The sequence below is a fragment of the Dermacentor variabilis genome, chromosome 3, assembly GCF_050947875.1.
Source record: "Dermacentor variabilis isolate Ectoservices chromosome 3, ASM5094787v1, whole genome shotgun sequence".
Lineage (NCBI taxonomy): Eukaryota > Metazoa > Arthropoda > Arachnida > Ixodida > Ixodidae > Dermacentor > Dermacentor variabilis.
The window spans coordinates 55,555,014-55,582,345 of record NC_134570.1 but is presented as its reverse complement, the minus strand read 5'-3'; the positions used below and the strand labels follow the sequence as shown (position 1 = coordinate 55,582,345).

Sequence of the window (27,332 nt, the reverse complement as noted above, 5' to 3'; positions counted from 1 at the left end):
AGTACCGCAAGAATACTTCTACAGCACATCACTCTTTTAAATGTAAATGTGTAGCACCCCTTGCACCTTTGCCTAAACAGGTAAACCACTTGCCACCAACAAACCTCGGCCCCCTAGATCAGCAGGTAAGCTTAAATGTAGCTAAACATGGTATTTTGTGCTTGCTACAATGTAGAAAAACAAAGCTACTAGCCCACAGGTTCCAAATAAGCGTCCTGTAAGCTACATGCGACCACAACCACCGAAGTAACTCCTTAATCTTTGTATAATAAAGCCTGTGGGGCACTTTACAGCGTTCATCGCCTCTGATTGCAGTGCAGTGAGACCCACAGGAATGTGCCTGCTACTAGTGCGGCTAAACGCTTGTTTGGGACCGCTGGGCAGTGTACACAGAGGCTAGAGAAACAAGAGTTACATGAAAAGCAAGAATGCGAAGAGCAAGTCGGCCTCACACACATAAGCAAAGCTGACGTGGCACTTCGGTGTCCCCACACAACTTGCAGGTGCCTTCATGTTTGAACCCGCAGGACAGCAAATTCCTAAAGTAAGGGTAGAAAACAAGCCCTGCAACGGTGACCTTGCTGAGCTTCCACTGGTCATGTGGCCTCACTGCCATTCAGCAAGCGAGCTAAACGCAGGAGTTTTCATATAGTGCAGACGTAAGTGGTAATACTTTAAAAGAGACAAATAATTTTAGCTCTGTTAATGAATTACCTTCCCACAATATTAAAAAAGCCACTCTTAATGCAAGAAGGAGTCTGGTGCACCAGAAAAGATGCCAGAGCAACAACAGGCGGCGACTCCGGTTTGAAATTTCCGCACCAGCTCGCCTTGACGCCATGGATTTTGACGCTGTCTACTGGGACCTAGTTAAATATTTATCGGTAAAAAATAAGACTCCACTGTATTCTAAAGAAGCCAAAGACTGAACTAGTTTCAAAGACATTTACTGTACCACAATGGTCGAAATGCGGAAAAAAAGAAATTCTCTGCAATCTGCGATATCACAGTGATGTTATCACTACCAGTTTCTATCACTACAGGGGCTGCCCAGCAATGCACTGTGTTCCACTAAACCGCAGAGCCAGGTATGTCGACTCAGTTACAAATAAAACTGCAGCGACCCCAGCTCTGCTGCTTATCCCTGAGATAAGACTATCACTTAGCTGAAGGCCCACAAATGTGCAGAAGTATATTCAGCAAAAGCCAGCTGAGTTTCACTAACAGTTGTGTGCAACAAATTTCAAAAACCTCATCCACTAAGCTATGCACCTGACATGGCTTTATGTTGTGAAGCTGCATTCAGACATGTTAAGAACAGTATAGCACTTGGCCTTAGCTTGAAAGCTATGGAATGAGCAGCAGGGCTACAAGAGAGACACTGCCCTACTTGCACCAACAGATTGGCATTTTGATGTGGTGAAACAAAAAAAACTGCGACCTCGAGCCTAAAAGTGCATGCCACTGGAAAGCAGCTACCACAGAGGAGACCAAAACTGGACAGAGAAGCTAACAAGCCTGGATCCCGTTAAGTACCCCGATGAGGTGTCAAACTAAGCAGCTAAAGCTTTCAGATTTGGAAACCTGGAATCGTTAAAGAGGTTAAAAATACGGAGAAACACACTTCACAAAAGAAATTTTACTCCTACAGCCCCTTATATCCATGTAGTGTGCATGCGCTGTCTACACTTGGCCAACAAGAATAGCTTGCGCTGCATTGCTTAATAATAATATTTGGGGTTTTACGTGCCAAAACCACTTTCTGATTATGAGGCACGCCGTAGTGGAGGACTCCGGAAATTTTGACCGCCTGGGGTTCTTTAACGTGCACCTAAATCTAAGCACACGGGTGTTTTCGCATTTCGCCTCCATAAAACACCCGTGTGCTTGCTACAGTAGTGATTACCACTGGAACTCCACCTCTAGACTGCTATAGCTTCAACAGCACACACCTAGATCCTGCAGTGCCATGTCTGCAGGCAGTGCAGCAACGTAACGCCCAGCCACACCTCACTAAAATTCCCCTTAGAGATGCTCTTAGCGCCGCAAGGTGTCCAGCTGCCACCTGTGATCAATGTATCAAACTACCAGAGTAAGCCTCGCACCTAACACAGAAGAACCAGGCAGGCATAATCATAATGAACAAGCAGTAGGCATATATCAAGGTTATCGCTACAATCTTAAGGGTATACAGGCTTTGTTTGAGACTCACGAAAAGTTAAGAGGGCTTGCGTTAGTCTAGAGCATGGCTCTTCATGCGTGGCTTTTTTAAAACCCACACCCACCTTAGCTTGCATTTAGGCCTCCAATACATGGGTTATGAAATGGCCCAAGCAATGCTAGCTGCTCAAATAAAAGTACCAAAGAGACCTCACCTTGTGTGGGTGCTTGACATGGACACAGAAGCCAAGCTCCTTCAGCACCCTTCTCTCAGCCTTTATGACTTGGTTCTTGAGGTTAATGTAATTCTGGTCTAGAATCAGCGGTTGTATGTTTCTGTCCAAAACGAAAGCACGGCACTGTAGTTAAACAGAGAAAGCCGAGGAAAAGTTCCCTCTCACAAATGAAAAGGAAGACCACACCAACAACCCGCCCTTAGGCACATTCTCAAAATACTTTGCGGTAGGCGTTACAGAGCTCATCTTCTATGATTACTTGCTTCCACAATCCCCTTAAATAACAATAATGAAACCAGTTAAACCATTCTGCATACTAGTTTTATTCCCACTAACATCTCGCAATACGAGATCATAAATTGAACCGTGATCAGGAAATAACAAATCACAATGCCTGTTGCACTTAAATTATATGCAAATTCGACATGCAATAGACTTGCAAACGGTTTCTGACATGGAGTAGTTCGAAGTGTGTGCTTTAAAGCCTAAATTAAGCTACTGTTACAAAATGCGGGTGAAGCTGGAAACAACACACTAAGGTAGTGCCGTAATTGTTTGCATTTGAATACATCTTGACAGGACAGCATCCCAATCTCATGGAGTTGGGCCGCTGCACAACTTTTCCACGCACTGACATCGTTCCATTTACGATTTGCCCAGAAGTGGCAACTGGTAGCCAGGTGATTACTATTTTGGTGAACCTACGAAATTAGGTGTAGCGCTTTGCAATGCATGACACGCTTACCCTTTTCTGACGTCTACTCACAAATTTCTGGTTTCTCAAAGCTGAAGTGCCACTATTACTACAGGAGAGCTTTAACAGCAACCAGCTCCAACCAGAGATCGTCATTGCAGCATCTAGTGACATCCCTTCCTAACACTGTGAAACCAAGCTGAGATCTTCAGTGTTGTAAAACATGTGTGCAAGACTACTCAGTCTATGAGAAAAAAAAAATATAGTCTACTCACTTTGCTCCTTTAACTTGCTTGATGTGATGGAAGATGTTGACCACATCCCTAATTCTTCTGGGGGCTTCTTCGATTTTGGACGCAAGTGTTATGCATGCCATGGCCACAATCTGACAATAGAAACTCATCGTCAGCATCGTCATGTTTTAACAGTGGTGCTAGGTTCATGCAAAAAAAAAAAAAAAGAAATCCCACACTCAAGTACATTCCACATAGGGCCTTACCTCCATGCTGTGACGGACGAAAGACTTTGAAAAATAGAATCTATGAAATAGCACTTGACCAGTCGCCATTGCAACCTATAAAGAAAAACGAAATACTCATTACATGGGACGCTGACGTAGCTATTGAATAATTTCACGGGATAATTTTTCTTTTTTTAAGCGTTTCGGTAAACACGGCACGCTCTAAAAAGGCAAATCGCGAGTAAAAATGCTCGCCTAGGCTCCAACTTATCACGTCCAGCTTAGAGATCAGCGTTACTTTATCATCACGTACAGCGGGGTGCTACGCGGTTTGGAAAACACAGGGCCAACGTCCTGGCGGAAGTACTTAGCAGGGCGGCAATGGTACGTCGCTCCTAGAAGCCCTATGCGGACTGCGATCGCGGCAACATGACACATTTGGCGAATTACAACACGGGCTGCGCCAACGAACCACACTAAAAAAAAAAAACTTCCACGCATCACACAGTCACCGCAACCAACATCGCGCAAGACCTACCCACCATGGTTAACAAAAAGAAGTCTGCGAGCCGCCTGCGACGCGAGGTCGCAGACCAACTTGTTAGGCTTAGCAATGAGTGCAACAAATAACTACGATTACGAGCTTACAAGGCTTGAAACATGTTCGGCAGTGACAACTGCTGAGGTCACAGCTTATAAAACAACAGGTACGTTCAAGATTGAGGTCAAAGTTACCTGAGGTAGCCGCAGAAGCTTCCCGGACGTTTGAATGAGTTCACATCCGAGTATCCTCAGGTCGGTTTCGGCGTTGATATCCAGTCCGTCGGCGTTTGATGGAGTTGACAGCAATCTCTCAGGCGGCAATATGCAGTTCTCTAATAACAAAATAACTTTCCCGTGCTTGGGTTTAGCACCATCCGAGTTATTTTGCGCACTCACAACCGCCATCTTCACACCGCTGATCATCCCGACGACGGCCGCCAGGTACCAAAAGATATCACTACGCCTTCGGGTAACCCCGCTGTACTTTTATTTGTATCAATATTTAAGGCCAGTTTTTCATTTCAGAAATAGAAACAAGCTTTTATTACTCATTTTTGCAGTCATTAACATTGGTTCTATAAAAACAGAAAAAGAGTCCTACATCGGAATGGGGAACTATTTTTTGAGAGCGCATGAGTCATACCAACGCATTTGTTCTACGTCCTTCGGCGCTCGCGTTGCGTTTCCACAAACGTTTCGCATACGTTTCATTTTTCCCGACTGCCCTGCGTCGTGCTAGGGTGACGTGAACTTGTGGGATTGAGCAAGACGTACAGCAAGGGTACCAGCGCTATGTACACCGGACTTCACTTCTTTTTATGGAGAAGTCTGGTAGAACCTAGACAAAGTTTTCCGAGGAACGTAGAAAAGGCGCAAAAATCCTTTACACACACAAAAAGAAAGTGCACGTTAGAAGAGCGAAAATGCCGAGAAGCAAAGTACGATGCAGCAATGCGTCGCGAAATGTTCTGTGCCGGAAAATGCAAAACGTTCGGACAGTAATGAACAGAAATAACGTGAGCAGAAGCGCTAGTGTCGAGAAAGTTCTCGGCAAATTTGCCAGCACCCGTATCTCTGGTTCCAGTAATCTCGGACTTGATGGAGTCACATAACCGCGTGCAAGGAATTTTTTTTTTCGTTTTTAATGACCTCTATCCAACACGCCTCACGAGTGCCGCATACGTTGGGTGTCGCTGCTAGTCACAGCTAAGCCATTGCCCAGTCTCCTCCGTGGAGATTGGAGTAGGCACAACACAATAATCAATTATGCTGGGCTACGTTTTTTCCTAAATAAGCCTACTTGCCAGACGGCACTGTCATACTTTCAGTCTGTTTTCCTTGCACTGGTAACCTGAAAACCACACCTAGACAAACTTTCTAAATTCTCTCGTCATCAGCTATGTTCATAGGCATGAATAGCAACATCGAGGGCATTAGCCGTGAAAGTGTAAGAGTAGGGTTGAAGATTTGTTTGCAGAAGACAAAGATAACTTTAGATTGCCTAGCACAAGTATAGTAACTCTATGGCCTACTAAGAGAACAAGAGTTCAAGATTGGTAGCCAACCTTCAGAACCTATGCAAGAGTACATCTAATCATAACTGGGAGCTTGCTGCTATCCTTAAAGAAAGTGTATAGAGTCATTGCGTTCTACTAGCACTAGCATATGGGGCATAAACTTGGAAATTAACCATGAATAAGCTTGAGAAGGACCATGTCATGAGCAATCAAATGGAAAATTATGGGTGTAACATTGGGAGACAGGAAGCCAGCAGAGTGGATTACAGAATTAATGGGAATAGCCGATACTCTAAATAATATTAGGAGAAACTGTATGAAGCTGGACAGGACATGTAATGCATAGGGGCCAATAACCGGTGGACCATTAGAGTCACAGAATGGGTGCCAAGGGAATGGAAGTGCAGTCAAGGACAGCAGAGAACTGGTGAAATTGCAGGCACAACTTGGAATCGGCTAGCGCAAGACCAGGGCAATTGCAGATCGCTGGGAGGGGCCTTTGTCCCGCAGTGGACATAAAAATAGGCTGATGATGATGTTGCTCACAATTTCACAATTATATGTTGTTCAAAAGGGGTTTCCCTTGGTCGTGTTCTGCCATGAATTTGCCTTTCAACAAAAACTCCTATGCATTTCTATTGAATTCTTCAGATACCTACTGCTTACAGCACACAAAACAAGCACAGAAACTCAAAAAAATTTTGAAAGCAAACCAAGCACTTTGTGACTCAGTGATGTTGGATTTGCGCTATAGCGTAAAGGCACAAAAGGCAAGAATAAGCAGTCAATCGACAAAAAATACATGTACAACATGCTGTCCACCTGCGCAATGCCAGATTGATTTGTCCTCTTGTTTCTTTACAAGGCAGTGTATTCGTCTACACGACCGTGACAAAATGGACACTTTTTAGCATGTTTTGTCATCTGTGTATCCCTTTCTTGTATCCTCCTCAGGCAACCAGTATCTTTCTAATCTTTACTACGAAAAAAAATGGCCAAACCTAGCTCATACATTCATGCATGAAAATTTGTATTTTTAGCTCATGGTCCACTACAAAACAGTACCACACTTAACCTGACAATGACAGTGTTCCTATATTGCCAATGCTAAAATGAGGGCTTGAAATGTGAATATAAAATGTTGGGAAATGCACAATATATAAGAAATTAGGATTATCCAAGACATGCCACAACGGTCACAGAACATCTACGACAGAGGATCCTAAAGCCGTCATGCAGTTAAATACAAGTTTTCACGTCTAATTTAAGAAATTTGTTCATATGATGAAAAGAAAATAACGGCCTTGCCAAGCTGTTTACAGGCATGCGTTGCACTCTTTCCTGAAATAAAAAAAACATGCGAGTATAGCATGTAAAAAAGCAAAGTATCACATGTGCAACCTCAATCACAATAGACCTGTGTTAATTCAAACATAACATGCAAAATTGAAATGAATAATCCAATGCCCAAATTAGAAGAAAACAATAACGTGCAAAACGCACCACGCACCTTTCTGGATCAAAACTCTTAAACATGGTCAAAATTAATGGCTGGTCAAATTGATTGATGTCGATTTGTGAAAAGCTGAACAATTCATTGAGGTTACAGGGTATACTACAGAAAAAATTAAAATTCAATTGGGAAATTTAATGCCCCAAAACTCAAAGTGGGCTATGAAGGATGCCGTAATGGAAGACTCCAGAATAATTTTGAGCACCTATTTAACGTTCACCCAAAGCACAACACACTAGCGTTTTTGCATTCTGTTCCCGTAAGAATACAGCCACAGGAGACAGGAATCAAGCCCACGACCTCACCCTCAGCTGCCAAATACCATAGCCACTGTGCCTGGTATAATGCAGTGAGTAAAAGCACGATACTTCAAACTCCAACTATTCAAAATTCCGGTTAATTCAAACAAATCTCAAAATTTTAGTTGGCCAGCTACTTTTCCAGCACAGTTCTGAACTGGTTTAATTCAGCAACGCTGAACAATTACTTTCGTTTAATTAAATCTTTGGTGCTTCCTGGGACAGACAAGTCTTACCAAGGACAGCAGCTTGGAGAACATTCATCACTCACAAACAGTTGCAAAATATGCATACGTTAAATAATTCAACTGGTGTTGGGCATCGCTAAAACATGGTGCCATTGACCAGCCGCTGCGAATGCGACCAGGCATTATGCGTTCACCTGTTTTCACACCTGTTCAAACACAACTGGGTGCGTACATCCATCCATGCAACAAATAATTTATTTTGTTTTTTAACCATACTTTATTCAACTTCAGATAATTCATATTTACAACAATAAAAAAAAATTGTGGTCCCTAGAAGCTGAACTTAACACAAATTCATTGACTGGAATACGCAGCTGTGCTAACATGGTTTCAGAACAGGGACACTAAAGATAAAAATAATTTGAGGCGTACAAGTAACTTATCCTTCTACAATACCTCCTCCTCCCCCACCCTTCGAAAAAACAAAAAACACTCAGTGTAAGAAGAGGCTTGATAAACCAGAAAAGACACAAAAATGAAAGACGAGTGGCCTTTAAGTTCTTGCACCAACTCGCTGTGACATGCGTTTTGTTGGCATCTGCTTGGGCCCAGTTAATACTTTACCGGTAAAAATTGTCTACGATGTATTTTAATATAGCCAAGGATTGAACTCGGCAAGTTTCAAGCAGTTCTATTGAGCCATAATGGCCCAACTACGAGAAAATACTTTACAATCCACGACATCACACTAATGCACCCACACCGGAGTTCTGGTGCAAAATTTAATAACCTTCCTTGCCTTCAGCAATAATCAAGCGATCGGCTAAAAATTAAACAGCACAGTGTTTTTAATGAACACTTTATCTAAGCTGCTTTAGTGTGTCTCTTTAGTCACCCTTCAGCATCTCCAACACAAGCAGGCCTTAAATATTTTTCGTGAAGAAACTCAAGGCACATGTTCATGCACACACACACACACACACAAGGAAAAAAACGTTAGCATGACTTCAGCGATTCCTCCAACTCGGAACTCTTCTACTGCAACAGCTGCAGGCCACCATACTGGACACAGCCATATTCTCAAGATCAATTTCTTCACAATGCACACTTCTTCCTCGTTTACTACAGCCTTGCTTGCTGTGGACTCCCAACAATGCCAAACCAGAAGAGAAAAAACACTCAGCACAAAAAAAATTTGCCCAGTTTACTAAGAGCTAAAAGTTGCCACTTCTAAACAAACTGGTCATTGACTAAAGGTGCGTGCCAGTCTTGTTGGAGTGGCAGACAATATGGCAAGATATTAAATAGATTTAGTTGGTCTGTAAACATATTAGCATTTGTGGAATGCCAGGTTATCAGAGAGGTTTATGACATCAATGCCAGTAGAGACATCTTGTGACCTAGACAGCACACAAAGCTAATGTACTGCAATGACCCACCCTATTCCAATTAACTGCTGGTGAAAAGCATTGGTAGCGACATAACCGTTAACACACTGTCCTTTTTATTATGTTTCTTCAATAAGAACACTCATGCAACACAAATTAATTCCAAACACACTGTATTTGGACAAAGCACCACTAGATGTCGCTACCAGCCTTACTACTACCATCCATGGTTCCGGTATTGCAGTAATAATACGGACAAGCTAAATCTTCCTATTAATCCAATGGTAGGAAAAAGCTTCACACCAAATGAATTCCTTAAGCAAAGTCATCAGAAAAAGGCATGTGATGTTTGGGGTACAATAATTATAGCGATTGGAGATGGTGTGTGTGGCATTGGCAAGAGGAATCTGCTTTGTAGAAAGGTGATTAAATGCAGTTTTGAGAAAACAGAGACATCACTTCACTCCAATATCAAGTTGCCTGCTTTTGCAACTCTATGTCCCAAAAATCAACCTCAAGTTTCTCCCTGTGCTTTGATCAACAGTGGGTGAACAAGGGATGTCTCTGGCTGGAGCCAAGTTTCTAAAGTGCACTTGTATTTTTCGCATCTTGACGAAGACAAGCGCTCTCGTCGAAAGATTGGCTCCAGGCTAAAGCTTAATTTAATTAATTTTTTTGGCCACTGTTGATTGGTTTAAGTGTATTCATGTTGCTGTGAACCATTTGTGTCACTTGGATCGCTGTGCATTGCTGTGACGTCAACTCATTTCTAGATAACCTCTAATCGTGAAGCATCTGTGCATAAAAAAAGCCAAGAGAATCAGGCTTACACTGGTGTCCCAGCACTCCAGGAGTGGCTCTATAGACTGACAAAAGACAAATGTTGTGCAAACAGGAGAAAATGTGTGCACAGTCAGTCAAAAAGGAAGTGTGATCACAGCATCGTCTGGTAATTTGCACATCATGTGTTACTAGAATTATCCTTTAAAGGTTTTGGTATATGGGTCCCAAAAGGTTTACAAATTCACTAATGGTACACGAACCTTAAGTGTTGAAGTCTCTTACTTCCTATGATTACATTGCAATGCCGAATTGAATAGCGTGCAAACAATCAGCTTCAAGACATCAAATCATGGTGTTTATAGAATCGGACGTACATTCGGACAACTTCAAAATGGGCTGATGCAAGCTTGCTTGTTTGCATGGTTGTTTTTTATGGGAGAACAAACCATGTCTATATCATGGGCATGATTGGTGTCCTGGCTGATCGCTTTGCATCTTTGACATACCCAGCCTCCCAGTGAGCTGTGATGCACAAATGATCTCCCACACACCGGCAAGCCAGGTGAGCTTACAATGTGACACCGGCACATGAACAGCTGTGTCTTGCACTGTAGTCACAGCAGCTTGTGATGCAAACACCATTGTGATGGCATGACAATTGTAAGTGGCTGGTTGTGTTCATTTGTGAAAATGTTTTGCCAACTGCACGAGATTTGGTCAAACATGCTAGATACAATAAGTAGGTAGGGTGAATGGGAGTTATAGCGTGAAAACAAACAAACAGTCAAGTACTATCGTTGAAAAATGTGAACGTCAAAATATAATGTAGAACACCGCTCACAGGTAACAACTCATGAGTGCAACAGCGCATCGCTACACGTCTCGTTGCCAAACATGGCATAAGCCCCGGACTGGGCATATGAGTTAAAATCCCACCAGCATCATACTAAATGTTGAAATGGCAACGAAAAAATGCACTCCAGAGAGCCACAACTTTTGTTTTCATTTCCCTTGTGCACAATAACAGTACGCTGTATATGTTCTGCTCCACAATGCCAAGGGTTTTCATCGAGACTGATACACACTGGCAAGTGCTCAAATTCTTGTCAGGCAGGTTCCACAACGCCCCCATTTGCTCTTTTCCATGTCTCAGTCTTTCACAATGTCTCATTCTGCACAAGGCGCCGCAACACGCAATACGCTGTCATCACCACACGTGAAAGCCACAGCAGACGATTTTGTCAGAACAGAGAAGTGGAGCACATTCCCCGAGCTGATTGGCCAAACGGGAAATAAAACTGATTGCAGAAATCAAGCAACAAACAACACGAACACGACAAAGAGTACAGCACACAAGATGCGCTACTTACAACTGATCTATTGAAGGACTGCAGAACTTTCTTATCGAGGCAGTATTTCCATTCGTGCTATTCTTTAGCGGGTGATAACACTAGTCGTTCATTATTCTTCCTTGCGTCCATGTTGTCTGGCACATCTTTTCTGCAATAATGCTAAATGAATTCGCAAGTTTCGACCGTTTTGAAACCAACGAATCCCAAACCCTTCACAATGGGCAATGTACTGATGGTGCTGCACATGATGCGGCAGGTATGAACGAGAACATTCACAGTAACGAGAGAAGTAGAACAGCAGAAGACAGCAAGGAAATGGCTAAACCCACAAGAGGTGCTGCAGAGCTGATCTAACCACACATTGGGTGCCTTACATATGGCAAGATGGCCAGCCACCTCAGTTCAAAAAGCTAGGGAACAGCGCAGTGGTACTGGTGCGCACAGCTGTATTTGGACCACAATGATGTCGGCTCCTCCTTTTGCATCCATCATTATCGCCCCTTCATGATGACATTTTCGAGTAGGCTGTTGCCGTTGATGGTGGCAGTTGTCGCGACCAGTATGTGGTAACCTGGAAAGAATGTTAAAGAGAAGGAAAGTTAAATTTAGTGTACGATCCAGTATAAGAGATGGTGGGTGTCAAGCCAAAGCACAACTGTCACCGAATGAATAAGTTGGTGTTTTGATCTGCCATTATACTGAACATCCACTAATTCGATGCTGGCATGACAAGCACAATTGATCAAAGAGTTATCTAAAACTAGGTGTGAAGGATTCTCTCTAAATCTTTATCAAAGCAAGGGCTTGTTCATCTTAGGTAGCTATAAATACTGCTGTGCACGGATACTGGAAACTGGGTGCTGTATAAAGCAGTCCAGAACATCAGAATGCAATGCTTTGTGTAATGCACGAAAAAAATTTTCATCCATTCAAGAGCAGCACAAAGCTACAAAGAAATCCAATGCGGGTCTTTTGGGAAGACAGCTTCAAAGTCAAAGAAAATTTAATCCTGATCTAAAGATCGAACCTGGGACCAATGTGTTTGCAGGGCATTCGTTCTACCATATGAGCTAACCAAGAAAGAGGCTAGCATATGGCAGTACGAGACCTAATTAATAGGCGACTCAAAGTGCAGCAACATCGGACAAGCAAACCAGTTTTGCAGAAGTGTGCAAGGTGGAGGATCCTTGCATTCTTAGCATTCTCCTGCGATAAGTCTTCAAACCGAATGAATATGCATGCAGTTAAAACTCAGATATGCATCTAACAGTTTTGTACCTGCAACATTCTCTGCAACATTATCAATATGAACACATTCGCGAAATCACATCTCTAGTGACTATCATGGCTGCTTCAATAAAAAAGCACTCTAATCAGCCTGTGAGCAATGGCTCCTCACCTTTCAGTTTTGCTAAAAGCCGGAGTGCAGCAATTTCTGCAAATGTCACACCTCCCAGGAAATACACCATGACAATCTTAGCCTGCGAAGGATCTACGTGGGAACAACACATGGTAAATAAGTGTACAGAAAGAGTGGGGCTCTGTAATTAAAAGGACAAGCACATGTGGCCAGTGAAAATATTCAGGCACACTAAGGTTCATCTATACTATTTTACAGAACACATTCAAGATTCACTGGCAACCAGAATACAGTAAAACCTTGTTAATACGTAATTGGCAGGGAACGTGGATCAGGTACGCACTAAGCGATGTACTAATTAACCAACAATGGCAGAAGAGTGGCTACAGACTTACCAGCGAGAAAACGTTGTAATTCTTACTCAAACACACGAAGACAAGTTTTATTTGCAAGCAGGTCGCAAAAAAATCTGCGATTTTCACTTGCCACTGTGGCAGCCTTGTAGCGACGATCGCATCACCAAACTTAGCAAAGCTGCAAGCCAGTTTCTCCATGAAGCCCTACTTCTCTGCTAACGCCCTCATGATGGTCAACGCACTAGCTGCATTGGATACGGAAGGGCCATCATCCATATATTTAAACTGGAGTTACTTATTGAGCGAGTACATATGAACGAGGTTTTACTGTACTATAATACATAAAGAAGTGTATGTTTGCATTAACACCTTTAGAATGTGGATTGGTGTATGTTGTGGTCGAGCCAGGTAGAAGCTTCAGGGCATCTTCATAGCCATGAATTCCATCTTTCAAAAGAATCTGCAATACGTCAAGCATGTGCATTATGTGACCTTATCTTCGGTAAGTAGTACAAGGGGTTAGTGTATGGCACACACCACGAAATCTTTCACATAACGTAGACAAACACATGCAGGAGACAACTGCAGAAAGTGCTTTTTGTCATCATCATTCGATGTGTTGCTCTGAAGCATTGTTGCACGGTTACATTAGAAGATTACTAGGTTACATTAGAAGATTAAGCTAAAGAACCAAACTACAGGGGTAATGCCAAGTTCGGGCATAAGAATAAAATGACCACTACAGCCTCAAAATGCCACATTCTTCTTCCAACTGCCATTCATGCAGGCAAACAAAACTACAAGAGTGGGGCAAAAAAAAGTATTCTGATGCTTCATTATGCTCAAACAATGGTGAAGCAAACCTCTTTCAGAGAATGCAAGCAGTGCATACCAATTTTATCTTAGCTTCAAATCTCAGGATTCCCTTGATGATAATACACCTACACATTAGCAATGAACATGATTACATTGTCAATTCTGTGAGACTGTCTTGCTTGATGCCACTTGTTAAAGTAATGCTTTTTAACCAGCTTGCATGGCAATTCAGTTGTTGGGTGCGCACCTGTATTGAATGCTTAATACTTTTGTTAGTTATTAAAATAGTTATTACTATCAATGCATAAGTGTCTGAAAACTGTGAAGCAAAACCAAACCTTTGACTTGTTCTGCTGGTAAACCTTTGATTGCTTCAATGTAAAAAAATTGATGTATTCTCATTCACTTCCTAATATATGTGATTGTTGCACACTATAAGCTTCCTGGAACACTTTCAAGACTGTTTCTTTTAATTTAGTCAGTGAAGCGCTAAGGCCCAAAAACAAACATCACAGTACACTTCACTAAAGTGGTCAGAATGTGATTCACATAAGGAAAGCCATCACACCTGCTCCACCAGTCTACATGCCACTGGGATGTAGGCACCACTGAACACATAGCCCATGTCTCGAGGATTCTTGAGGTCATAGCTATCGCCAGCATTGGGTGGAATCTGGAAAACAGGAATGTGAACAGGAATGTGAATAGAACGTGTCGCGCTGCATGGCACAAGGCAAACACTTATGTGCATCTGATGGCAGCTCAGCTGGCAGGAAGGCCGTATTAAGGAAGTAGTCAACAGCAGCTAAGTACCTAATAGAGAATTCTAGTCTTCTGCATGCACATTACCACATTACCATGAGACTAGAGGAATAGACAAGAAAGGGAGTGCTAGTGACGACACCATGTAATGCTGCGTTTGACCAAGGACGCTGTGTTTGACCAAGGCATTGAGAACTCTCGTTGCAAATGGGTGCTTGTGCTCAGTTTACTTGTGGGCACAGAGGCTTTGATATACTAGCAACATTACCTTTGTTTTCTATTTTGAATAAATGCAGAGCTAAAAACAAGCACACGGAATACCTCGAATGCAACACAAAGTGCTGGAACTTGCAAATGATAAGATTTATTAAAAGTTAATGACATTTTACCTACCTACACATGTGCGCAGCAAGTACGAAAAAGACTGACACACACTTCTACGATGCTTACAGGTTTTTTTCGCAAGTGCATCCATAAGCTCTTTAATGTACGCGCATGCATGTGTATTTGTCCACCTGCCCGCCCACTCAAAGGTTAAGCTCAATGGTTAAAACCATATCCAGGTGTTGTTTAAAGATGACCTATTCTAACATCAGGCTGACCATATTCCCAACATAAGCAGCATTGTGGTTGAAGCAGCATTGTTGTGGTTGTGGTTCCTGCAGCCTTACCAGACTCAGCCTTTTGGTGACGGCACTGAAACGTGTTGCCCTTGGAAGAGACGCCATGGCTGCAGCCACCTTGCTGGCAAGGGTTGGAGCCATAGCCGAAGCGGCGGCCCCGCCTATTCGGCTTGCTCCCTGGTCCTGGCACAGGCCAAGCTTCTTTAGAAGATGGAATGTCCACATATGGTGATGGCCGTGGCTCTGAAATCGTAACGCATGCAGCTGTTCACAAATAGCAAAAGCTTTTGCTTTCGCAGAAGAATCAAAGAGCTCATAACATCAAAATGACCAAAGGCCATTCCATCTAACGCTGCAACCCTCTAGGACCATTCAACATGCTACAGTGGCAGGCTTGTACCTAACAAATTACATGTAATTAATTACCTGTAATCTATTAAGTTTTTCGGTAATGTAATTTAATTATGCTCGCTATAATTCAATTACCTTTTTTGAGTAACCACTCACATGTAACCATTTACATGAATAATTGACAGGACAAGCTGCAATAGACAGCACAGCTTTGCACACTTGAATTTCATGGGAACTAATGCAGAATGCACGGGGTTGTGCCAAGCAGTAGCCTCTTGGATACACATGTTCAGACAGGCAGACTAGGAAGCTCAGTATTTATTTCCTCATCCTAACGCTCCACAAGATGTTGGTCAACAAAGTCAACTGGTGCTACTACGTCTCAACAGTGATGGTCGCTTAGCACATTAGTGCCAGGTAATGACATACGGACCATTTTTTCAGCTTTTCACTGGCCCAACTGGGAGTGCCTTTCCCCACGTCCCAGCAGCAATGAAGCGCTGCACTTCACGGAGGGTCCAAGTGCCGAGTAACGACAATCTCATGCTGATGTCTTCGCAACAAAAATGAGGGACGGTGACCAACAAGATTTTTGAAAAGCAATCGATAATGAAGATAAGCAATGAGTGAAGGGCTGCAGAGGACGCACTGAAACTTCCAGGTCAGGTCGGTCTGTTTACTGCATCTGTGCAAGGTTAATAAAAGATTGAAGGGAAGTAACATTGAAGTAATTGATTACTTTAGACTAATTTCTCAATTACTTTCGTGGAGTACCAATTTGTAACTGTAATCAATTGCATTTTTAATGAAATAATTGTAATCGCAATCTGTTACTTTGATATAACCTTGATATTAAACCTTGATATAACAAAGTAGCTAAAATTGGCAATTTGCTTCGTTATATGGAAACTTCGTTCTATTGAAATTCGACCTTTTATGCGAATAAGTACAGTCATAGATAGATTTTTCATACACGGAAAGGGGCCACAGAATTTTCCTAATTATCAGGCAATCGAAAAAAGCAAATTTGAAGGAGAAAACAATTCATTTTGATGAATTTGGGAGTTGGCGACGAATCATATGATTTCATGCAACGTCGAGGCTATTTTCACATTGGCAAACGAACTAAGCGAAGCCAGCCACACTTTCGCATGCACTCCGCCCCTGTGGCTAATAGCATTACCTGCATTGGGACAACATTATTTGGAAAAGTGCCGGCGGCGGGGAGCGAATGCTTCGTTTGTCTCTAGCTCCCAGTCGCTGAAACTCGAGATTACGCAACCTCCAATACTAAACGTGCAGGAAAAACAGCTAACATGATGCCACGCTGTCTCGGCATGCCCAGCCTTTGCACACGCGGTACTTTACCTGTAAAGCATGGTGTGCAGCGGCGTACGCGCCCAGCAGCGTTTACATCTATGCGCAGCCACAGCCGAGACGCGGGCCAACTTACACCGCGCTCCCTCGCATGCCACCTGGTCGCGTTACCCCGAGCTCGGTTCCCCTTCCTCCCCTCTTTCCCTATGTTCGCATGGGAAGGCGGCACCCGTGAAGCCACCATCTTTGTTACCTCACCTTCGCACACTTTCACTCGCGTCTAAAGTACAAAGTGCACGGGGTGCGATAGGGTCTTATCACACTTGGACTTTATGCTAGATATGATGCAGCTCCACTTCAAGGTCGCTTTTGTTGTGCCGCGCACGATTTGAGAGATGCGTTTGCAAGCAGCCGCTTGTTATTATGTCATTTGACCATCTGCGCCCCTGGAAGTCTCCATTTATTGTCTCGGTATTCCTTTGTGGTGAAAGCAAAACTATGTTATATTGAAATCGTATACAAACACACTTTACCTGGTGTTCTATGGACAAGAGGCTATGAAAATTGAAATACTCCATTATATCGAGGATTTTGTTATAATCAAGTTTGTTACATCGAGGTTTGACTGTACTTTTTTCATGTAACTGTGTGTGCAGGTGTAATGAACTCTGGCTGCCAGGTATTTTACTCGAGGAACATATCAGCCAGCTGCACGCTCCGTTGTTTGTAGTTGTTCTTGTGTTATGCCTAAAGTGCTCTCCATGTAAGCATGGAAAAAGAACAAACCGCTAGAGTGGAGCCGCCAGACATCAAAACCTCTAAGGCCATTCCATCTGCACGCAGCTACAGTCAAACTTGTAGCCTAGTGAGAACAACGGCCATAAAATGTGCCTCCAGATCAGTGGAACACAACAAAATCATACCTGCATCTATCTTTGTCATCTCTTATGTTCCTTATCATGCATTACTCCTTCTCGCATCAAATATGCCCTTTAATAAATGCCAACTAGTACAAGAGCAAGTTATTTCAACATTGCGGCACATGTGCACATAAAAGCACAGATACTCTGAGCACACAATAAATAGATCACGAACTTAAAGCACGCAACATAAACAACGAGAGCTGACTTCCAAATGGCATTTATCATAAGGTTAGCAAAAGTTGCGTGTGTGCATAAAACGTGCGTGAGATGATGACTACATGCGACAATGTGCATGCAACTGAGAATGTAACAAGGAGAAAACAAAACCAAACCAGCTGCAAAAAGACCCCATTTGCTCACTACACAAGAAACATTTCGAGTAACATTACCACTTCTTATGAGAGTTACAGCGATGGTTTTCTGGCAGCACTGATCACCTTGTGGGAAACAGCAGAATTTGGTGGCTTTGCGGCTGCGTGATGCCCGATGTACCCTTGCTCGACCCGCTTGTCACCCTCACGAGTGACACTGGAGTGATGAGGTCCCGAATGGGACAGCCTGTGCCCAAAAAGAATTTCGTGGGGACAACGGCGAGAGACTGATCAGAGTGGAGGGGGCTGGAATCAAAATCTTTCAAAGTGACCATGACAGAACAACAAGCAACTGGCGCTGGCAGCAGGAGACCGCGGAACAAAGCACGGCTGGATACCCAAGAGTCTTCTTTGCTTGCCTCCTGCCTACTCATCAAGCATCTCAGAAGCCAACCTGTCCTGTTTGAAAGACCCAATATAGCATTCGGTTTTTGTCATCACTGCGTGTGTCATGCTTGCACCTGCGCCCCGGTGTGCCTCTGGGGTAAGCACCCTAGAGGTTCATGTGCATGCCAGAAAGCTGGTTGGTGCCCGTAACACCTATGAAGGAGCTTGACCGCGTAGGACCCGCCTCCAACCTGCAACACATGTTGAGTGTGTCATGTGTCTCTAACATTCTGTCCCATCTTCTGTGAAATCTATAGGTTTAAATGCAATGCAAAGTGTAAAGAGAAATAGCAGTAGCGTGGACATGACATGACTCACTTGCAGAAACTGCTGCGTGAGGGTCTTGTACTCCTGGGATGGAATGCCATCTTGAGTGAGTGACAGCAGGCAAAGAAGGCGCAAGGTGCCTATTGCAGATTGCTGCAGTGATTATGGTACAGAGACAGAAAGATGAATAAACAAATGTTTACTTGGGAACTCTACATAACCCCTCCCCAACTCCCTATAAATAAACAATCGAGAAACATAGAAATGCTCTCATTCAACAGCTCCTGCATTGACTTGAGTAAAATTTGCTACATTTAAAATTAGATGCTAGTGACCATAAGAAGCAGGTTCTTTTCCCAAAATTGACTGAATATTGAAAATGTTCGGGGGAGAAAAATGAGGACACCAAGTTTAAGTTTAGAACTCAATAGTAGCTGTCCTTAATACAGGCACTACAATTCTCTAAACTGCATCCCATAGAACTTATAAATCTGACCAAATCGGTATACAGTACACCAATATAAAATATGCTTATAACTTTCTTTAGTGGGGCTCTCTCAAAACCCATGCAAATGAATAAAATGTTTTGCCAAAATTGACAAACTAATACATTACATTTCTTTGCTCTGTTTCTCCAATGGCTGCAGTTAACATAACTTTGACATTTCTTTTTTGAAACAGCATTACAAATTGTTACAAAAGGGACAAACAGTGCAGAACAACATGAACAGGACAAACAAGGACAGAACAAGAGCACTGACTGGCAACTGCTGTCATGCTGCGCTGCTTGCCACTTATGTGAGATGAACCAATAGCCTTTCACAAAGCTGTAACCTTGGTGCAAGACTTTTCTTCTTCTTCTTCTTCCTTTTTTTCTTAATTTGATGATATTTTACAATTTTTGTAAGGTACTGATGGCTGATACTGATGACTTAAAGAACTGCCTTCTGCCAAGTGCTGCTAGAATTTGACTCTTCCTTTCAAACTGAACAAAAGTTTCGACTGAAATTCGCCAACTGGTTGTCTAATGAGAGTATATGTCTGCGTGCCACAAGCATTTCAATACGGATAACTGGGTAGGCTCCGAGCTAAATGTTGCTCTTAGTCTCTCATTTGCTTGAGCAATAATGTTTCTCAACTTGCAGTTTGGCTTTCCTCACATAATGACCATAAATTAATTGACCCATTACCAGAAAACTCATGCTACAATTTTACTGATGGCCGAGAAAACTTCAGTTTGAGCAACATGCTCAAGCCTAGGAGCGCAAAGAAATTCTGACAAAGAGAGGATGACACATGCACGCAGCACAGGCGCTGAGCTATCAACGCAAATTTTTATGTTTCTCACAAACAGCATTTCTATGTGCCGCAGATGTCTAAGCCTGGTTGCTGTTTGGATTGCAAAGCGCAACACAATGCCAAAAAGAGATGGAACAAAAGCAACACACATGAACAAACATTGATATCGAGTGATGCTCTACTTCAACAAAAAGAACTATAATGCAATTAGACATGTTACTGCGCAATGCAGCAAACCCACAAGAGAACAAACACCTCACAGTTTGGTTACATTGTTTTCATTTGCCAGCCATCTGCACACTTTGTTGCTTAGGTGCATGAGCACATGGCTCACCTCTTGAGTTTTAACAGAGTGCCATGGTGGAAATGCGCAGAGTAGTGATGGTAGTTGGTGATTCGTCGCAATATTTAGTTCAACTGGAAGATGCTGAAGTGAGCTTTTATTGACCTAAATTCTTTATCTGAGATAAGAGTGGCATTGGGAGGTTTGAGTCACTGCTAAAATGCTTACAACAGTGGGAAAGCTAACACTGCACTCCAAGGCTATCGGACACCTGCACAGTTGAAATGGAAACAGTGTCACAAGACTCGGATGCCAATGACACTGTATGTGGCTTCATACCGGTATTTCAATAATGTGGCAACGATAATATGCGTATGCTGCGGCTAAAACTCCCCATTACATATCAGAGCCCGGGCAATGGTAAAGCAAGTGCGAGTACGTGTCTGCTGGCCTCACCTGCCGGTTGATGCACTCCTCTATGAAGTTCATTCCTTCCCTCACTTCTAAGCCTTCCAGCAAACCTGTCATAGAAACAGAAATGCAGCAACTTTTGCTGAGTTATGTTCTGGGAGAACGTGCAACAAAGTTCATGAATTCTTTGCATTTCGAGAACTATTCGCCGGACAAGACAATTACAGAGCGCATAAGACAAAACACACTATATGAGAGCAAGCCATGCTTAACAGTGCCCGTACAATAGGAGTGCCCAATTTTTAACAAATATACATGCAATCTTTGAGTTTCCTACAATAATTGCCAGAGGGAGCACTGATACAATGACATCTGCCACTTGACACAGTTCAGCTGGCAGTTATGAAATGGGCTAAAGATCTACAGCTAGTGTACGCTGGTGTTCACTCATACAGGTGGGTTTTTCTTTTCTTGTAGACCCATTCAATTGATACAGCTCGCACTATGAAATGGATGTAGCATACCATGTCAATATTAAGAAGAGACCGATTACAGATATCCAAACTTACTGTGTTCTGTTCTCAGCTGCCCTTCAAAATTGGTGCGGGAGTTTTTGATAACTTCACATGACCCAATGTCTGAAATAAAAAACAAGAGGGGAAAGGAAGCAAGAAAGTGATATAGGAAACTAGCATAAGCAAGACTTCATGTGGATGAAAAGTTTGTTTCTTAAAGGAGCCCTGAAACACTTTTTGAACATAGTAAACAATGTTGCCGATCTGTTAACGAGGCTCCTGCAAAAGTGTGAGCCAAATATTATGGCCCTGCATGCAGCAGGGAATTTACAATCTCGTGTCAAAAGTGGTGAACAGACGCTCGCTCTTGCATCCGCAACTTCGCCATCGAAAGCTGATCGAAAGCAGTTGGCCGACCGCCACTAATGGCTGATTTTGTGATCGCAAGAACACTTTTGGTAATAAAATATTGCTAATTTTGAGTTGCATAAATGAAAAGTTTATGTCTGTGATCTCAAAAAAGACAAAAAAATCATTTTCTTTTTGCACTGTGCGTAGCTGTATCTTCTGCGCGTGACCTCCAAGATGGCAGCAGCGTGCCGTGTCGAGCCCTTTCGCCGCTGCAACGCCAAACTTTTGGCAGGAGCTTTGACCTCTTGGATTCTCCGCTGTGTAGCTTTGAGTGCACTGGTGGAGGCGAAACAAGAGATAAAGCCGTGTATCGGTGCAATAACTCCACTTATCGGTGAAGAATTCAAAACACCCTTTTGCAGCATGATATTCGTGGAACAACACAGTTTAAAAGAGAGGCCATTCTATGATTAGTTAGAAAAGTGTTTCAGGGCCCCCTTAGAGGGACGCTAAAGAGAAACATTGAATGAGCTTAGACTTCTTAAAGAATTCTACTTTCAGTGATTTTGCGGTAATATGGGTTATTACAAGAGAAAAGGATGGTCAAGTTAAATTTTTTAAATTTCATGCCGGAACCCCAGGACAGGTACATCAGTGTGACGTCATGGATTGCAAAGCATTTTTTTTGCATTTTGGCCATTGTGGTTCAGTAAAAGTTATTGAAACTTCCTCAGTTCAATCTGTGGCTCTATTATAACACAATGGACATGTTATATGACACAGGGAGCTGATGCGGGAACTTCAAGAAGGCGTCACCAGCCCTCTATTGTTCTTGCGTCTTTTCCGCCCTACCAAGAATCTTCTTGTGGTGAGAATGTCTTTTTTTTTTTTTTTCATTGTGAAACGGTGATCTATCAACACAGCTAAAGTAGTTTTCCTCTTTAGTGTCCTTTTAAATGTTCCTCACCTCACTGCAAACAACAGTTCTCCATAAAATCAGATCAGTCAATAAGACCAAAGACCATTTCTAAGGCAAAGTACAAAGTGGTCACAGTCATGATTGCGTTGTTCAACTATCTTTTAACATCCATTGGTTCTTGAGGCACTAACAGTAACTTATGGGATTTGAAAAGCAACCATCAACAACACAGGCAAAAATGCATTAGCCTTCACTGTATCATTATCATCATCACAACAGAAGAACTTAGTCTAAACTGCCAGATGTTGAATCGTCATAAGCATAGTGAATCAGGCACATACCAAGGGAAGGGGCTGGCCCCCTCCCCCCCAAAACTAAGTGGCTTAGACCCCCTCCCCCCACCCCACCTGTGCCGTCACTCCTCACACACATTGCTAAAGCACCGCCAAATCAATTTTGAGACTTGACAGCTATTCGGCGGTCCAAATTTTGCTGCCTTTTTCTATCCTTTTGGATGGTGGTAGTTGCTGGCATCTTCCGGGGTGTGAAGGCCAGTTTTCACATCGATTCTGTGCCCGCACGATTAACTCGAGATGCGTTCAGTTGTCATCACTCATTCAACGGTCACGCACATCGCTGTTGCTTCATTAGTTCAACCTTTGTTTCGACTAATCCAGGGACCGGGAAAGGGATTCGGTAGTCAGCTGGCCTGTATGCTCATGGAGCGAGTTATGGCCAGAGACAACGCCATCTGCGTTTAACTTTTCTTTTTGTTTCATTATTTCCTCGAGTGACAGCTCACTGTGACGCTGACATATCCTCATAACCACATACCCGTGATATAGGTTAGATAAGATGGAAAATAACATAATGCGAAACAGCGTCCATGATCAAACCCTCCAATAATCGTTAAACCCACAAGGAAAATGAATGTCACCTGTTAGCTCGTTTGGTTTTTCCGTAATTGTACCGCACTTTGCATGCAAAACTGGCAACTGGAAACAAGAGTCACAAGGAGTTGAGAAATTAAGCAATCTACTAAGGGAGAGAGCCGAGGCAACAGCCAAACAGGAAGAAAAAACGAAAATCAACAAATTTAATTGTTGCTTGTGGAACTATTTATGGATCAACATCTTTTTATTTAATAAGAAGTAGAAAAAATGCCACCAGAAGCAGAGAATGATTCCGTGTGTTTTGAGTGACGCTTCTACCGTTATCAGTCTAACCGCCTGACATAGCCACTTCTCAGCTATGCTTATGTGGGTGTATTTCCTTCCTACCGCGGTGGGCGCAGTACCTCTAGAACCGCAGCGCCCTGCACTCTATGCGGTTGTACGGGACTGGCAGCCACACATCGTTACGCAACTTCCCAAATAGCAATAAGAGTAAGTTTTGGCACTTAACTTGGTAGAGCAGTAAACGAGGGTCCGCAAATATATATTTATCTGTATTTCTTCCAGAGCTGATTTAAAAAAAACGCTACTACAAATCTTTATTTTACACTTTCGCTTGTTTACTTGTTCTTGGCACTGTTATTTCTGTGGTTCTTTCCTGCACATTTGATGTGGTTCCTTGTTTGTCAAGCAAAGAAGAGGTCTATCTCACAGGTGTACACCTGTGAGATACACCTTATTTCATTTCTCCTATGCGGGTTTACGCGTTTTTAGGTGAACGTGGACAATACTCATATTTACTGCTAGTAAAGGTACCCCCCCACCCCTCATTTGTGCAGAAAATTTACCTTGGGTTGCCCCCCCCCCCCCCAAAAAAAAGAAGAAATCCCGGGTATGTGCCAGTAGTGAATGCAACTCATACAGTATTTCATGCATGCACCACATCTCTGAGTTTCTTTGTGTCGCAGTCATGAATCATGTGTCACAAGGGCATGACTCACACACTGCCAATGAGCTGTGCTGTTGTTGCAAGGACTTGAGTTCATTGGCGACAAAGTTCTTCATGTCTCCGATGCTCATTCCATGCCTCTCCTGCAAAAGAGGAAAAGGAAGAGATAATTTATGAGGGCTACCTGCCCATTAGTAAATGAAATCCATAGAGGAAACCTCTGATGATGCTTTGCCCCACAGAGACTGCAACGAAATATGCAAAGTTAAATAACTCAGGCTGATCTACATTTGTAACAATTCAAAGAACAAGGACAGGAAAAGGACACAACAAGAAGGAACAACACAAGCACTGCCTTTTGAAAATAGAGACAGAACAGGTGACAAATATACATAGAGCAAAATGCACCTATAAGAGCAACACAGGAAACATGTGTGATTAGTACAACTTCTCAATAAAGACGAACTATATTCCTGCAGTATTACAATTTGCCATACATTCACTGCATCCTGCTCAATTAGCATAAAATCCTGCCCATAATAATTTTTTTCTTTCTTTTTTATTACCCTACCTCTGCAAATGAAGCTTGCTCCTTATATTATTACATTTAGGCACTAATTTTTTTAGGTGTACAAGTGTGTTCTGGTCTTATATGACCAAAAGTGACTGCTTCTGGGTTACACCAGGAAACACAGCAAAACCACCATCACTCATGGAGAGAACAGAACTTTTATGTTTACTAATTTAATGTCATGAGCGTGTCACTCCCCTTGCTGTCTTTGTCATTTATTTTCAGATTGCTGATGAGTACTACAGTTGTACTACACACGAATATTGTTTTCCCCGTTTTTTTGTGGCACTGAAATTCCCCCTGGCTAATATTCAGGCTCGTATTATACACGAGTTCTTGTGGCATGATATGCCTTGACCCAATCAAGCTACCTGAAGAGCATCATATTTTTCTTCAGTATGCAAAAACAACCATGAAAATAAGCACATGAGAGAGAAATGACAGGCCCCTTAAGCTTAGAAGAAATAAATCCAGAAAAATGAGGCTTACATTGTACTTTGATTGTAGCTGTTGAGCTTTTTCCTTAAGCAGCACGAAGACACTTCCAAAGTGTGCATCTCTGATCTCCTTGTAGACCTGTGGCATGGTGAAATTTCCTATTTCTGATTAGACATATCATATTTTACAGGCTTTACAATAATGTTGGTTCAGTAATGTTGTCGTACAGAAGGGTGAACAGCACACTAAAGTTCAATATCCACTATTTTGAATTGTTCTCAGCAAATGCACAATCTGTTACAGTAACCATACAAGTGCCAACCTTTTCGACCTTTGCCACAGTGGTCAGGATGCCATGGTGTTCTGCAATTAAGTGCAAGGTTGCAGATTCATTCCCACTCATGGCAGCCCCATTCTGATGAGGTAAAATGCAAAAATACTAATACTAATTCTTGTGATTTAGCGGCATATAGAAGAATCTGAAGTGATCAAACTTAATCGGCAATGTCCTCAGTACGATGCTCCTCATAGCCAAGCCATCGCTTTGTGATGTAAAAACACAATGATTGCTATCATTACATATCTTTGCCCTCACTGTAATGTTTTTAATAAGCGCACCAATATATGTCACGTGTAAGCATGGCAAAAATCCACAACGAAGCTACAGAGGCTACGAGGCTACAAAGCCACAATCAGTTCTGTGAATTTGCGCTGAACTAATTTGTCATACTTAGCGCCCCTGCATTTCCGGCTGCCGATTAGTTCAGTCGTGCCCTGCAATCTGCCGGCCTCCCAATTAGCATAGATGGTAGAGTGATCGCCCCGATGAGGCCTGGGTTCCACATTCAATCCCTGGACTATGTTAAGTTTCTCTTCAACTGAGAAGCTTTCCGAGAAACCCATTTTCCTGCGTAGGTTTGCAGAGTTGTTAGGTGAGTGACAATTTTCCCTTTCTTTTCAAGCCACAACTTAGGAGCAAAGCCCAAAAGGGAGGCAGAGTTTTGAGTACAGAGCAGGCTTAAAATTTTTACTGTTACTTCGGGGATACTCTTTTAAAAGGAGAACCCAGTCGTAAACATACTGTAGTAAGAACATCACCTAAGAAAAATCCTGGCTATGGCACTGTTGCAGATATAGTTACAGTTTAAGCGTGTGGTATATGTATAACAATAAGAATGAGAATACAACAACATTCCAGTGCTTAGTATGGTTAAAGAATGATTAAGTCTGGCTTATGGACACTAACCAGGTCTGTGCTGTTGACGGTAAGCCGCATTTCCTGGTCCTTTCCCGTCACTTTCTTGTCAAAAGTCACTTTACCTGTAACAATGCCAATCAAAAGATACCTGTCACACTCCCTCAACAATCTGTGAAGTATGAGGCAGAGAAGTTGCTACACAGCTGAGAAATGTGCTTTGATAAAGTTCATTTATGCAAACATTCCTCTGCAATACAACTGTGTGCTGGTTGCGACATAAATGCCAGACAAAAGAGAGAAAAAAAAAAATGACATGTCTGTGTTAAAAAAAGATAATTGTAAATAAAAAGGACGAAACTTACCACTCTTAATTCCAAAGTACTCATCCAGAAGACCAGAGTAAGTGAGTTGAGTGAGAAGAACACTAGCATAGTCTATGTCTGAAACGTAAACGTGAGAGAAGTGAAAACCAATTACTGCTTGGCATGATTTCGTAAACAGACTGGCTTGCAAGCAGCAATGGTGAATAAAAGAGGTATGCTCACCTCTGTCAAACAGAAACAAATGACTGATTCGTGGCAATGAAGGTTCCTTGGGTTTGGAAAAGTCAGTGGGGAACAGCTTCATAACTTTTAGCACACCCTGTAATGTGGAAAAAAAAGTTGCTGTGGTGAGGAAATTGCCATGACCATGAAAGAGAGACAAGGCAGCATAAGGTAGAATGGTCCCCTTTAAACAGATGCACCTGGCTTCTCACACTGGCGCAGGTTCGCAATGGAAGTTCCCCATAGCGTCACATGACATAAACACATGCTTTCTCCGATAAAACTTAGCTTGGT

The 27,332-nt window shown here is 42.5% G+C and overlaps 2 protein-coding genes across 3 annotated transcripts in view; both read right to left on the bottom strand.

Moving 5' to 3' along the window:
* Positions 1-4,547, bottom strand: part of LOC142575647 (cyclin-L1) — a 29,178-nt gene extending 24,631 nt beyond the window's left edge. The window contains exons 1-4 of the mRNA XM_075685174.1: positions 4,286-4,547; positions 3,590-3,664; positions 3,366-3,475; positions 2,376-2,496 (exon numbers count right to left, since the gene is read on the bottom strand). Of these exons, the coding sequence (XP_075541289.1) occupies positions 2,376-2,496; positions 3,366-3,475; positions 3,590-3,664; positions 4,286-4,516 (537 nt within the window). The 5' untranslated portion in view covers positions 4,517-4,547. The remainder of the gene's footprint in view (positions 1-2,375; positions 2,497-3,365; positions 3,476-3,589; positions 3,665-4,285) is intronic.
* A 4,546-nt stretch (positions 4,548-9,093) lies between these two features.
* Positions 9,094-27,332, bottom strand: part of LOC142575646 (vacuolar protein sorting-associated protein 33B-like) — a 62,862-nt gene continuing 44,623 nt past the window's right edge. For both annotated transcript variants that reach the window (XM_075685173.1, XM_075685172.1), the window contains exons 7-19: positions 27,039-27,135; positions 26,856-26,933; positions 26,542-26,615; positions 25,347-25,433; positions 24,339-24,429; positions 21,229-21,297; positions 20,705-20,769; positions 18,718-18,819; positions 15,099-15,293; positions 14,234-14,338; positions 13,219-13,309; positions 12,533-12,625; positions 9,094-11,704 (exon numbers count right to left, since the gene is read on the bottom strand). In XM_075685173.1, coding sequence (XP_075541288.1) covers positions 11,625-11,704; positions 12,533-12,625; positions 13,219-13,309; positions 14,234-14,338; positions 15,099-15,293; positions 18,718-18,819; positions 20,705-20,769; positions 21,229-21,297; positions 24,339-24,429; positions 25,347-25,433; positions 26,542-26,615; positions 26,856-26,933; positions 27,039-27,135 — 1,227 coding nt within the window. In that variant the 3' untranslated portion in view covers positions 9,094-11,624. The remainder of the gene's footprint in view (positions 11,705-12,532; positions 12,626-13,218; positions 13,310-14,233; positions 14,339-15,098; positions 15,294-18,717; positions 18,820-20,704; positions 20,770-21,228; positions 21,298-24,338; positions 24,430-25,346; positions 25,434-26,541; positions 26,616-26,855; positions 26,934-27,038; positions 27,136-27,332) is intronic.